The sequence below is a fragment of the Sardina pilchardus genome, chromosome 17 (genome assembly GCF_963854185.1).
Source record: "Sardina pilchardus chromosome 17, fSarPil1.1, whole genome shotgun sequence".
Taxonomy (NCBI): domain Eukaryota; kingdom Metazoa; phylum Chordata; class Actinopteri; order Clupeiformes; family Clupeidae; genus Sardina; species Sardina pilchardus.
In genome coordinates, this window is record NC_085010.1 from 26804520 (window position 1) to 26819047 (window position 14528).

Below are 14528 nucleotides of genomic sequence, written 5' to 3' on the forward strand. Positions count from 1 at the left end.
CTTCTGGCCCGGCGACACCGGACTGAGGCAAGCGGTTTGACTCGTGTGTGTGTTTGTGTGTGTGTGTGTGTGTGTGTGTGTGTGTGTGGGTCTGTGTGAGGTCTGCGGCGTGACTCACTTGACCAAGTCTATCCTGTTGTTGATGGCGGCCCAGTGCAGGAGTGTGACGTTCTCTTTGTCCGGCTGACGCACGTCGTAGCCCGCCTCCACCAGCTCTCGGCATCGCTCAAAGATCCCGTACCTGGGAAGGGAAAGGGAGAGGGTCCAGGGTCAGTCCAATATATCATCCATCATCTGCATACATACCAGGGTTCACACTCCAAGTCAAATGTGGAATTCCATTACTTTTCCCTGAAAATGTCCCTTCTACAGTACATAATAATGCATGGTACACTGAAATGACTTCAGCGACCAAAGATTTCAGAGCAGCCGCATAGCATTAGAGAATCTTTGATTTGATTGTTTTTGGGGGAGATAAATAGATGGGCATTGCATTTGGAACAATAATAATAACAATAATGGCAAAAACAAGTTTTAAGCATTGCTCTAGTTAACGTGAATGACAACGTCCACACCACATGCTATAACGATGATGACAGGAAGATGAACGATATTGTTAGGGATCAAAGTCAGAGCAATTCTGAGAACGATACAAAGCTGACAGCCAATCAGAATCCATTGAATTTTAGACATCAAACTGATCAAAACGAGAGACTTTCTTTGTCGTTGGTCAGTGTGGTCACTCATATCATTATAGCTGTGGTCGTCTTTACAGTTATAGTTTCTGATGTGAACAGCCCGACACAAAACAAACATCCTGTGTTCGCATCTGTGTCTGCGGTCTCCACATCCACCACCAACCCTCTGCCAAGGACATAAAACACGGCCATTTGGTCTTTTTAATCTGCGCTCAGGTTAAAGAGATTAACAGCAATATTGCTCTGGCTGCCCAGACCACACACATCAACACAAGAAGGCCATATAAAGTGACACAGGAGTGGGATTTATTGGCCATCCCTGGGGACCACAGCACGCACAGGGAAGAATGGAAGTTTCTGTGAACGTGTGTGTGTGTGTGTGTGTGTGTGTGTGTGTGTGTGTGTGTGTGTGTGTGTGTGTGTGTGTGTGCACATGTGAATTTGTGGGTGTGTGCATGCATGTGGAAATGGATGTGAATGAGTGCAGCTGAAAGTGAGTAAGTGAGTGAGTGTGTGTGTGTGTGTGTGTGTGTGTGTGTGTGTGTGTGTGTGTGTGTGTGTGTGTGCTTATGTTGGAGAGGCTGACTGCAAAACATTTCAGAATGTAATACAGGGACTTCCTGATGAGAAAGGGGAGAAATACTTGGTGTAGAGGAAATAGATCTGGCAGGTGTGTGTGTGTGTGTGTGTGTGTGTGTGTATGCGCGTGTGTGTGTGCGCGCGCGCGCGCGTGTGTTTGTGTGTTAGTGACGGAGAGACAGAGAGAGAGAGATAGGGAGATTGGACTTGATTTTGGTCCCAAATTAAAACAGAAAGGTTATTTGTAAAACATTTGGACTCTCACCTGTACCGTCACATGTTAATTATTCATATTCCCCAGCTTTGCCTGCTCCCCATCCTTCCTCTAAAATGGAGGGTTATGAACCACTGCCTGTCATTTTGCTTTTTTTCCCTTTGAATGGGTGGACACTTCACCTTGTGAATACTAGCATTGCAGTGTCTAAAGTGAGGCCAGTCCAGAATATCCTCACTCAAGGAGCACCTCGTTTCTAATCAGAAGTTAAACCGTTCCACCGGATACGACGGTTGCGCAACATATAAGTGCTGCATATTTATACAACACAACTGGCCTATTGTCTTGCTATCATGATAACCGGCTCGTCCACTCCCAAATTTTCCTGTCCTGCCGCGAGTCATGTGACGATGAGTGCGACGGAGTCCAGAATCCCAAAAGCATGCCAAAGAGAAATGAAAGAGTGAAAGAGAGTGTTTACATGCACGCTAAAATATGGATTATTATCGCTTTTTTTGTGCTCATGCAAACGGAATAAACCGTTATTCATTATCGGTTTACTGCCGTTATTGGGTTTATGAAAAATCTGTTTAACACACCAAGGTTTCTGTCAATATTCTTGTATACACCTTAAACAGATTATTCCAGCTACCTGATCACTGCCAGTTAGCGTTTCTTTTAGTGTGCATGTAAACACGCTCGCCGAAAGAAACACAGACATCAGCATGCCCTGTAATGACTGAGCAGCTGGGCAGGTAATGTCGTGCAGCAGGTAATCTCGCTTAGCTTCTTGTGTGGTAACATATTGTGCCCTTAAACCCTGAAACACAAATACATTTGTAGAACTATGCAAATCTGTAACAGTAGGCTATTGCAAGAGGAACATGAGTGTGGTTAGCCTAACAGACATTTGCATTAATACACACTCAGACACATCCTTTTTAGTTGTTGGTTATTCGATTTTGAGAACAGTGCCTATAAAGGGGCGTCTCACAACATCAAAGCAGGAGTGGCGAGTCAATATATTTCATGGCCGATACCCTCCAGTTTATAAAATCTGCATTCCGTCTTGTGAAGAAAAATTGCCCAGACTGTTGTTCCATTTTTGCAAAACTCCCACCATATTTTTTTTACCAACCGTACCGTTCACTAAACCAGCTGATTCTAAGTGGCACAACTCCTCAGCTAGGCAAATCAGACAATTAGTGAAATCACCTCACTATTAATGCCCAGGTAGAACCAGAGCTATAGGAAGAGAGAGTTGCGACACTCTTTGATGCCACCGCCACACGATCAACATTCCAAAAAACCTGTGCTGAATGGCTGAAGCGCAGGAGGGCGGGATGTATTTCTGGATGCTGGAGAGTGTAATCAATTAACTCACTGACTAATGACCAAGAGATTGGCTGTTAATAGTTCCAAAACTCCCATAACCCGGAAACTGGCATGGGAAAGCGCTGCCATTTTTTCCCACGGTCTCTTATGGGAGAATCGCCACTCTGTTTTATCTCCCGCTCTGGGTAGAAGAACCAATACATGGTTGGACGTTTACTTTCTGAGGCTGGACTTTCACAACTCTGGGCAGGAGATGAACTGATTTCCTGAATTTTTTGGTGATTTTTCACAAGGGGGGATGTTGTTCATTGCAGCATCATTCACGTGCAATCGTGACACGATATGTAACTGTGGCCAACAAAGACTAGAAATGCATGTCTGGTGACTGTAAGGAGGTCTACATGGCTTCAACAAAGTCTAATCACTCTACTTATATTCCCCCTCATCTTGTATGCAGTAAAATAGATGGCATCATCGCACGATACCTGCTTATGCCAGCTCTCTGTTACATCAATTACTGAACGCATAAGACACACAGATCAGGAGCAAAGGCGAACATCAGCTACAGTGAGCATTTGTCTTAGACTGTGTCTCAAACGGCATACTTCTTCCGTCAGTATACAGCAACTGTCCACTGAACTCTTCCATCCGCAGTGCCCATTTTTCAATGTTTAGTACCGTCCCAATATCTGCACTATATACTTCAACTTAGTATACGAATAGGCACGAAAGCAAGTTTGAGACGCAGCCTCTGTTTTTCCTTCTGCGGTCACTGCCTGCTATTCTCTACTTACTGTGTGGCTTTGACGATGTCCCAGGTGCTGTAGTCATCCACGTGGCTCTTGCGACCCACGTTCTCGCTGTAGCCATGGTTATAGTGGCTCTGGGGCTTCAGCTCCTGTAGAGGGTGGGGTGGGGGGGGGGGGGTGGAGAGAGGGAGAGGGAGAGGCAAAAGAATAAATGTTCAACCAATCAGTGACAAGTTCTGTGGTGGTCCCCCCTGGGAAGGCACCCTGAGAGAGCTAGAAAAACACACAAAACACAGAAAAAAAGGTGTTAGCAGAGGAAGAGATTCAAATAAAGAGTGAGAGAGTTAAACAGAATTAGAGGGTGAATGAATGAATGAGTGAGTGAGTGAATGTGTTTGTGTCTTTGTGTTTGTTGTCTGTTTTGTATATGTGCATGTCTGTGTGTGAGAGAGAGAAAAAGAGAGAGAAAGAGAGATAGATAGACACTGTTGCTCTGCAGTGATGCTAGGCGACATAACCTTTCACGTTCAATCAGTCTCAGTGGGCACTGCCAGGTCACGGATGATTAGCCGGTCTCCCACTGCAGGCTAAAGTCCCTACCTACCTAACCACCACCCAACCAACGAACATCCGCTCTTACATACAACAGTTCATTTTATAACTCGGACGCAGACAAAACAACAATAACACTGATGGCACATCAGGTTTCAAGACAACAGATCAGGATTGGTTCTGCCAAAACAGCTCTGAATGTTTGGGTAGGAGCGAGGGTCTAGTGTGGGCTGCGGAACGTCACATCACACATGTGGCTGAAACAGACTGGAGAATAATTGAGGTGTCAAACAGCATCACATCCCCGACCAGGAAAGACACATACGTTTACTGTTACGATCTTAGCGAGCACAGCCAACACAGACGTAGACCCAGGCTGGGATCTGATTTTCTGTCCTGTTGTCTTTTCCTGTCCACTCTCCACTCCACCTCAAAGTAAAACGTCATGAGGTTGAGGACAGATATGAAGATGAATTCATAAGGACCCAGGAAGACAACCACAGCTGGGATCTGATTTTCTGTCCTGTTGTCTTTTCCTGTCCACTCTCCACTCCACCTCAAAGTAAAACGTCATGAGGTTGAGGACAGATATGAAGATGAATTCATAAGGACCCAGGAAGACAACCACAGTCTTAAAAAAAAAAAAAAAAAAAAAAACACTCCTCTCACACTTAAGAGAAGGCGGATGTTATTGACTTGTGTCAAGATGATTGGTTATTGCTATCTGGTGCAAGGAATTGTGGGGCATCACTCATCATCACCTTTCCTTTCAAAGGATGCTAAATTGAGACTTGAAAGAAAGCATTAGTTGACAGCATGCTGAGAGTCCAAACAGCTCTCATCATCCCTAAATATGTCCAGGTCGAATCATTCTGATAGGAGCCTCCCTAAGCTAAAGAGAACAGTTCTGAGATGGCGACAGAAGGATCGGCACCTGTGGGCCTATTTACTGTCAAGTGGTCTGTGCAGTGCACTGGGAAGTCAGAGTAGCGGGGGAGAAAGTGTGTGTGTGTGTGTGTGTGTCTCCTGAGAGATAGGAGGAGGGGATGGCTGGCAGATGTCTGCTATTCCCCTGTGATTGACCGGGGGGCAGGGAGGAAGCAGCACCCCGCCCCGACACTCCCTGCCCTCGCGTAATAGCCAAACCAGTGACTGCCAACTGGTGACTTTCTCCACGGATGTGATTGGGACTGATCCAAAGATGTAGGCAGGGTTTTCTGTGCTAGAAATAAAGTTACTAAGTTGCCTAATTAAATCCCTCAGTCGCGACATGCTCATACTTTATTTAGTTGTAGAGAGATTGTTCTCCTCCTCGCTTTCCATTTAAACTCAAATCAAAACCATAGAAAAAGGAAATGGCTGCTTTTCACAGTGAGGACAAAATAGTTAGGGTCCCTTTTTCATGGCAGCAATAGCTTAGATTTACAATCAGCTTGTGATGGCAACATATGCAGTAAATCTGCAAAAAACCTTTGTGATTTATCCTGCTCTGAATGATGGACATATTTTGTATAAAAAGCCCACCATTTTATTGAACACAATGTTCCAAAAAGACAGGGTCTAAGGGGACCAGTACTGTACTGGCCAGTTTAGACATCTGAGATAACCAAGCCAAAGGGCAGAGATAACTAAGTACAGTGCGCTGCAACACATCAGCAATTCTTTTTGCTCCTTTTGCTGAAAACATGATGAAGCCACCAGATTAAATCAGATACTGGAAAAGCAACCCCCAATAGCTGGGATCAAGACAGAAGCGCCCTTGACAAAACATAGGCCATCAACGCTATACAGACCTGGCACCAGGGACTAGCCATTCACATTCATTGAATTTTAAGCATTATACCTAGTTTTTGCATTTAAAAAAATCAAATAAAAAAACCTTTCGGGAGAAAACTTGATCATTGATCATCAGTAAAAAGTCAAAAGAGCACACAGAATTTGGGAGATACAAAGCACTGCCGTTTGATACAAACTACAGCAGACATTACCAAACACAGCATAGTCAAATCAGCTCCTTTACTTTTTTTGTTGGTAAGTCCAGGAGCTCTAACCTTTTCTCCTTGGGGAGGTTAGTTAGGGTGCTATTCTGGGTGGGTTTTCAGCTCATTACTGCATAGAAATGCATTGCTCCCGATCCTTTCCCTCTCATCAATATTCATGCCCATGGCAGAAGCGGGCAAATTATGGCTACACGGGCAAAGAGAGAGGAGGACCCTCCCCTGCCAATAGACACAAAGGGAGAAAGTGTGCTTGAGATGGCACTTTGCCCTTTGTGGCCTCTGATCAACTTTGACCTTCAGAGTTGGAAGAGAGCAAACAAAATTCCACCTTCTGCTTTGTGTGATAAGCCTGCCAACATAAGCTGTGACTGGAAGCCAGTGACATGGGCCTGTGCACAATTTGGGCATGCTAATATGGAAGTCAGCTTGTTCAGAGTCCAAATGTGGTCTTTGGTAGCTCAGTTTTAGGAACACATCATCTAGGGTTGCATTGTGTCTGCTAGTAGGGCTGAACGATATATTGCATTTGCGATAATATCGCGATATGATGAAGTGCAATTTTCTAACCGCAAAGGCTGCGATTAGCCTACAGTACCCTCTGGTCACGTGACATGAGAGCATAAAGTAGCAAATATTTGAAACAGTCTATCAGAGAGTGAACTCGGCAAGCTGCTCGATAGAACCATTGAACCAACATTTTTAAGAGTGCGACTGAAACAAATTCTAGGTTGCACTAGTGCACCTGCGCTGCTCGGGTGAAAGCATGAATGTCTTTCGCAAGTTTTCATTGTAGACTATGCCTGCAAATTCACCAAACGGTATAGATTCAAACCCCTCTCCTTGGCCCGCTTTCTCTCCCTCTCCCTCCCTCCCTCTCTCTCTCTCTCTGGGTGCCTCTCATTATGCCTCCTCGATCCTCGATGCTCGATCCTCGAGGGGCGTTCCCACTGATCTATAACTAACACTGGATAGACTATCCCATTGTTTCCCCCCCGTCATTCTTTATGTAGATCAGTGAGGATCGAGGCATCGAGGAGCGAGGGAGGACGTATAAACGCTACATGAAACGCACCCTCTGTCGTGCGCGCTCAATGGACACCCGCGCCTCGACATGCACATTCAATCCAAATAAAACATTCACAATCGTGAAAGCAATGACGCATAGAAGACGATTAGCTAAATTATACATAAAATCCGGTTAGCATCATTATTAGCATGCTGCAGACATCTAAAACTAATTGCGTTCAAATTGACTGATCATCTCAATACAGATGTTTTCCAACTTCAAGACTCAAAAGGGCTTATCCCAAGGAGAAAAAAAAAAGTATTTATCTACCTTGAAACAGACGTGGGGAAACTGACCCGTCCAACCAGTAGACTATAAGATAGCCAACTATGCTACTTTGTTTACAATATGTTGAGGCTTCAACCAAACAGCTGAATTAAAGAGACGGAGTTGGAATAGTCAGTGCAGTGTGCTGTGCAGCCATGAATATCAGGAATTTCTGTATGCAGAACATATCAGGTTCATTATCAAGTGAATTATCTGAAAAACTGCGTAGTAAGATTTAGGCTATTAATATTTTCATATTTTTGCAATCTGCAAATCTGCAATCTGTGTGACTTGTTACTGACTTTCATTTTAATCTTTACATCAGGATTCCTTGTACTAGTACTTTATGTTCTGATATGTAGGCCTACAAGGTTGAAAGTTCAAAATATAGGCCTACTATTGTGATTGAAGTAGCTAGTTAAAAAAAAATGTCATCCATCAATTCATGCATCACCTGTCATCATAACAGAGGTATGACTTCCAGGAAGTAAGATTTTATTTTTAATCTAATATAGCCTATTGCCCATACTATATGATTTACTGCTTGTTTTTGTTGAAAAATTCGCAAGACAAACACCTTAAAAAAATAATGGCATATCGCATCGCAATCGCAATATTGGCAAGAAAAATCGCAATTAGATTATTTTCCATAATCGTTCAGCCCTATCTGCTAGTACTACTTGTACAGTATATTTTAAAGGTAGATCCTCAAACTACATAAATACAGAAGTTGTCAGCTGAAGTCAAATGTTCCGAAGTCAAGAACTTGCAACACTACAAGTAGGCCTTAGATAGGCCTAGCTCAGGCGGTTCCTTGTACACATTGACAGAGGATTTCACGTGTGCTATATCGCCTGGAGATCCATTCTTCCCTGCAACGGGATATCAACAACGGGAACGAGAGTCATCAGTCATGCAAACTAGAGCTGGAAAGGCTCAGCTGACACCATGATCACCTGCAAGCCACAAGAACTTGCCCGGTTCATAATTTACTCACACAGCCATCTCTCTTCATCTCCCACCAGGCAGGCTTGTGGGGAACCAGGCACACAGACTGGACCCAACCGGCACAGGAACTGTGCAATCAACACCAAGCACTCATTTTTTTTCAGTGGCTAATTCAATAGGCCTAGCGACTCAATGTTCTCATCTCTCATTAACATGGCTCAGGAAGGATTGATGGTTGTGGATTTTTTTTTTATAATGAATTTGAAGAGGACTGCGTTTGTGGGTAGTGATACAAATAGAAAGCGATATCTGCTGCAAATAATAATACATAAAAAAACATACCTAGGAAAGTAAAATCAAACCTATATCTTGTACTTTGCGCCTCATCATGTCTAGAATGTTTGAAAGCTAGTACTGCTACACTACACAAAGTTGCTTCAGCGTTTATATTATGCTAATGAATAAATACTCAATCATTTGCATTTCCAATCCAGGTCAATGTTTGCGCTTTTCATCATAACAAGCTGAAGGGGGGGAAAAAAACAGCACGACTGCAATGAGGGATCAGCTCAAAACAATCAGCGGGATTTGGACGAGGAAACTCACTGAAATCACTTGAATATCAAACAACATACACCAAGATTCTGGCAGACTCTCTTGTGGGTACACTCAGCTCACAGAGAAACAGAATAGTTGGGATTTTTTTTAGGACACATTATTAGAAAGTCCATACATTTTTCATAATTGCCATAAAGTGAATATCCGGATTGTGTGTGACGGTTTGAAAGGCGACAATCTTCACCCATCCTTGGAATAAAACATTTGCTGTAAAGGGGCCTGCACCCCATTCAACATTGCATGCCAAGATGCCTGTGAAGGCTGTGTGCACCCTGAGACATGTCAACTGCACAGGAGAGTGCCAGGCACTGAATCTGTCTCTTAAGGTAAAGATTAACTGCAGGAAAGGGGCCAGGCCATACAGAGTTGTTTATGCTCCACGATCCCAATTCTGCAAAACCAGGTGACTTATCAGCCACAACCACCACATGACAGGAGACTGTGCCTTCCACCCGAGCATCTTTGGAACTCACAGAGCTCTCTTTCCGTCAGTTTGTTGGAATATCCACTGGGTGTGTGCACTGCACTGTGCAGACCTATCGGCTAGGGGAAAGGGTGAAACTGAAAGTGCTAGCACGTGGACGTGTGCTTCTTTGACATGCCGAGGCAACAGACCCACCCCGCCTTCCCTCTCGCTCTCTCTGGGTGAGTGGAGGTGTCGGCCGCTCTGCACGTTCCAACTTCCAACAGAACCCACAGCGGTTCTCTTTAGCACAGCATAACAAAACACAAGGCCACCCACTTCAGTCTCAAACTGCAGGAGTTCAGTAGATGAGTAGAAGTAGATGAGTAGAAGTAGAAGTTTTGGTGTCTCACTGTGGGAATTTACAACAGATAGTTTCCCTTGACATAGGTAGGGGATGCAATGTTGTCTTTTCATAGGTTTCAATGGGTTGCACGGCCTGTAGGCCTACAACCCCTCGATTGGGAACTTTTGAGTCCCTATTCCCTCTCTGACTATTTGTCATGCCAGCTTTGTGCCCGCAAAACCAATTCCACAAGGGTGGCCCCACAGTTCACAGACAAAAGCAAGGGTTTAGGATTTCAACACTCTCCAAGAGGCAAGCTGTTCATTCTGAGTGACAAAAGAATGTCGGTTACAGCAGCTGAAGGTTCAACAATCATTTACATAGATAAGACATGCTGTCAATTCACAATGCAAAATATCTTCTACCTACTCTTAAACAGAGAGCACCTGAATTCATCAGCCTTCATCTTGATTTTCTGGGCAAACCTGATTTGACTGATATTAAGTAACTATTTCCTTGTGAATCTTACCTGAACTGCCAAAGCACACCTTGGCCATTTTTTCACAAAAAAAAGGGGCCTCCAGCCTTGCCCAAGTAATACTCATCTCCCACTTTTGAGTCCTTCTAACCTGATACGAAACATTCTTGGCTGTATTAAGAATAACTGAGTATGAGGAATTAGGAAATGTAGGTAGTCATGGTGCCTGCCTGAAAAAAAGAATACATCTCCAAGACCTTCCGTGAACGTTCATGACTTGTAGGCTACATAAGAGAGAAGGTTAATCTTCTTGAGCAGCACCCATCCCAAAATCTTATGATAATAACAATGCAGATAACGGACACCAACATGACAGTTGCCGTTCACTCGAGCTGCTAACCTTCAAGAGTAAATTAACGTTAGTGAGTTAAATCCCCCCCTGAAAGGCTGTTAGCAAAGACAGTGGTCTCAACTGGTGTTATATCTTAATGCTTGCCAAACAAAATAAACGAGAACGGGACAATTACATTAGCCACTATGAAAACACGCTTGCTGGTATATAATGTAACGTTAGCTAACAAACTAATGATGTTAGCTTTCACCCAAGAGATTTGTTTGTATACAGCTACCGTTAGTTCTGACAACACCAATTCTCACGCGAAATATAACGTTACCCTTCCCTGAACAAATCATATTTTGAACTAAATGTAATTATAGTTTATTCAGGTTAATCTATACGTGATTGTAATGGAGCATCATTTTCATCGTGTCAAGTTAATATCAGCTAACATTTGCTAGCTCTTTCATGGAGACAAGGCAAACGTAGCTAGCTAACATTAGCTAACGTTGTATATAGAAGACTGAAGAAACAAACCTTGTGTAGATACCAGCTAGACTTTACAAAATGGACATTTAGCTATTTTATTATAGGTCTGCTGTACATGTAGCTAGCAATATAATCAGCCAACAAACGCTGACGTCTATATATCCAGTGCTAAACTGCTAGCTGGCTAACATGCTATTACGCAGTAGGGGGAACCTGACAGATACAATTGGAGCTGCCCTCTCTTGCGGGTGCATCCGTACTTGCATGTGATGGACAATGCTATTTACTCTGAAACCTTGACATAAATACGCATTCGAAAACTCTCCAGTAGCATGACCCAACATAACATTGTCGGTCGATTATATTACCTCTGGATGGAGAATGGGGACACATCCAGCTTCTTTCTCATAATCATCCATAGCGTCAGCCATCTTGGTGGTCAACCTCGCCAAGCATTCTGGGAAGCAAGGTTCTTGCAGAAACAAACAGGACAGGAGGAGGGGGATGCTGCTTTCTGCAAGCCGATGCAAAACAGAGCCAACCAATCTGCCAACGCCGAACGCAGTGAACATGTCAATGGGATGTGTCCATGGCCAAAGCATTACGTCATCCTCATAGCCTATTTCACATCATATGGCACCACAGAATCATCCTGGCCCATTGAAATAATCCTCACATTTGCAAGAACGTGTTTCTCTGCATCTCTGAATAATAAACATGATTATGAACGCAAACCAGTGAGTTATGAAGTTATCTAGCAAGCATACACCCCTGTGGCCTCTGAAGACAAAATTTCTATAGGCCTCCTATAATAGCACTCAAACTGTGTAGCCTAGTTTTTAGACTTTTCATGTTTTCTGAAATTTGGTGCTGAAACACCACACACGCATAGGGCACTATCGAAAAGCAAAAACAAAAACAATAGGCCTAAACACAACAAGACTCTGTAGCCATGTTCAATGTGAGATCTAAAACACGTTGGTCATGGTTAAGCACTTTGCTGTTACACTGTTATAGAGCAATTTGCACAATATCACAGATACAATTTCAGTTGCCTATTTTGTTCTCCGAACACAATCGAGCATAGAAGTCCAATGCACACATGCATGATATATGAAATATAGCCTATGCAAAGTGGAAAACATGTAAATGGCAATTTTACATCACCAAAACATTATTTCATATGCCAATAGCCTACACAATATTTTGTTGACTAAAACAGGTATATCTCTCTCTCTCTCTCTCTCTCTCTTTATCTCTCTCTCTCTCTCTCTTTTAATATCAAACACTGTGACTGTAGGCTATCCATGCACACATGGCATGTCACAGCCACTCACCAGTGTCCAATGTCTTGCATTTGAAAAGCAATGCCATTGTTTTGTATGTGTTCAAAGCTGAAAGCGACTTGTGTATAATGCTTTGTATAAATGTTTTATTGATGAATCATCTTAATCTTGCACAATAAAAAGGGAAAAGGTGTCAATTGAATTTTCCTTTTGCACACATTTTTCAAAGTGAATGCAAATTCAGAGTGCATTCATATCATGGCGGTTAGTTTGGCTTGAATCAAGATCAAGGCTTTCGTGGCATCATCTTTTTCACTGTGTGTGGTGAGTGGTACTCAACATATTTACTGTAGATCAAATTATGCACAATCACAGATGAAGAACTCAACATGATTTGAGACATTTCAAACTGTGTTAATGTAGCCCATGAAACAATGGACAATTAAACACAAATGTCAAGTTTTTGTTTTGTGTGTTATACATTTGACAAAGAATAGAGAATATAATTTATTTAGCCTATATGCAACAATGTGAGTTGTAATTGTTTTGTACAAGAGGATCCAGGCATAATTAGAAAGATGACGTAAAAGCTTGAGACAAGCAGATAACATTTTTAGGCCTACATGTAGGGCCCTGAATAGACATACACAAAAATGGGATGAACCAGAAACAAAATGTGCAACACATGTAAAATAATTTATTCTTCTCCGTAGCACATCATCTTATTGCATATCCACTAAATGTTTGGATATGTAGCCTATATTAGTGACACAAATGCCATGCAACATATGTCCCCCAGCTGCCATCATGTTTTTTTTCTGATTCTGACAATCAAATAATAATAATAAAAAAAAGCTTTACCACACACAACATAATAAAATCAAGTAATTCACTCAAACATCACAAGTTGTGGTCAAACTAATATATCATCTTAATTACAGTGGAAAAGAGGCTGTTGCTGATCCAAAAAGCCATGTTTAATCCATGCTTCCAACATGAGGTGTCATTTTCAGATGGGGGATTGCACTGGTCAGGGACATATGCTTGCCTAGTTCAGGCATGAATAGCATGCCTCCTTTTGTTCTCGTTCTGTCGTTAAGATCCGTGTTAACGGTTAACGGGTGTAAAATGTGTGAAACTTGAATGTTGAATGTGAAGACGTCGACTTGTATTTGTTGTCAGGGTACTTTGGGGTTAACTGTAACCATTTTTGAGGCCGTTTAAAACGTGCATCAAATCACACAATTTGGTCGTTTTGGGTGTCGTAGCGTGTAATAAAGGTCGTCAACAATCAAATTGACTACTTTTCAAATTAATTTGAAGAGTTTAAGAGGAGAGTTTTTGGTTTTCTTCTAGCTTGGGTAAGCAGGAGGATAGAATTTAGCAATTGCTGCCAACATAGGCTAGCCTACTGTCAAAAACATCCTTGTGTGCGGATGACGGTCTGATTCAAGCAGGAGGGTAGAATTTGGCGAATTTGGCGGCAGCTGCTGCCAAAATAGTACTGTGGGGGAAAAACATCCTTGCGGTTTTGACACCACATAATAAACTCAACAAGGTAGCCCAGGTGCTGGCGAGCCGTACCTCTGCGGACCTGGTTTCTCCACACTATACTTTTGCCCCGGCCGCAATCGCTGCCAATCCTTCTTCTTCTCCTCCTCTTCAGATGAAGAAATAAAAAAGAACGAGTCGATTTGACAATTACAACTTTTCTTACAATCCCTCCAACAGGCCACCGCCAACAAGACAGGCTCAGCAGCCTCATACTGTAGCCTACTGTGTTGCTACGGGACCCGACATCAGCGGATAGGCTACTATGAGCGCGATTGGCAAGACAACTAGAAATTCTTCTTTTAAACTCTTAAAACGAATGAAAAAAGTAGTCAGTTTGATCGTCGACAACCTTTATTACAACCCACGACACCCAAAACGACCACATTGTGTGATTTGGTGCGTTTTCAACAGCCTCAGAAAATGGTTACAGTTAACCCCAAAGTACCGTTGTGAGTAAGCAATTGCACAACATAACCACATGATGGCTCACTTCACTTGCGTTTGCCAGCATCTCTGGCGTAGTAGTTCTAGTTCGAGAACTGCTCCAGTCGTTGAAGCTCAGGCATACTAGCAGATCTCAGAACCCTGATCCCAGATCCGCAGTTAGGG

The 14528-nt window shown here is 42.9% G+C and overlaps 1 protein-coding gene across 1 annotated transcript in view; it reads right to left on the reverse strand.

Moving 5' to 3' along the window:
- zdhhc17 (zinc finger DHHC-type palmitoyltransferase 17) overlaps positions 1 to 11549 on the reverse strand; it is a 34774-nt gene extending 23225 nt beyond the window's left edge. Inside the window, exons 1-3 of the mRNA XM_062517774.1 lie at positions 11448 to 11549; positions 3621 to 3724; positions 119 to 241 (exon numbers count right to left, since the gene is read on the reverse strand). Coding sequence (XP_062373758.1) covers positions 119 to 241; positions 3621 to 3724; positions 11448 to 11510 — 290 coding nt within the window. The 5' untranslated portion in view covers positions 11511 to 11549. The remainder of the gene's footprint in view (positions 1 to 118; positions 242 to 3620; positions 3725 to 11447) is intronic.
- Between the last annotated feature and the right edge of the window lie 2979 nt (positions 11550 to 14528).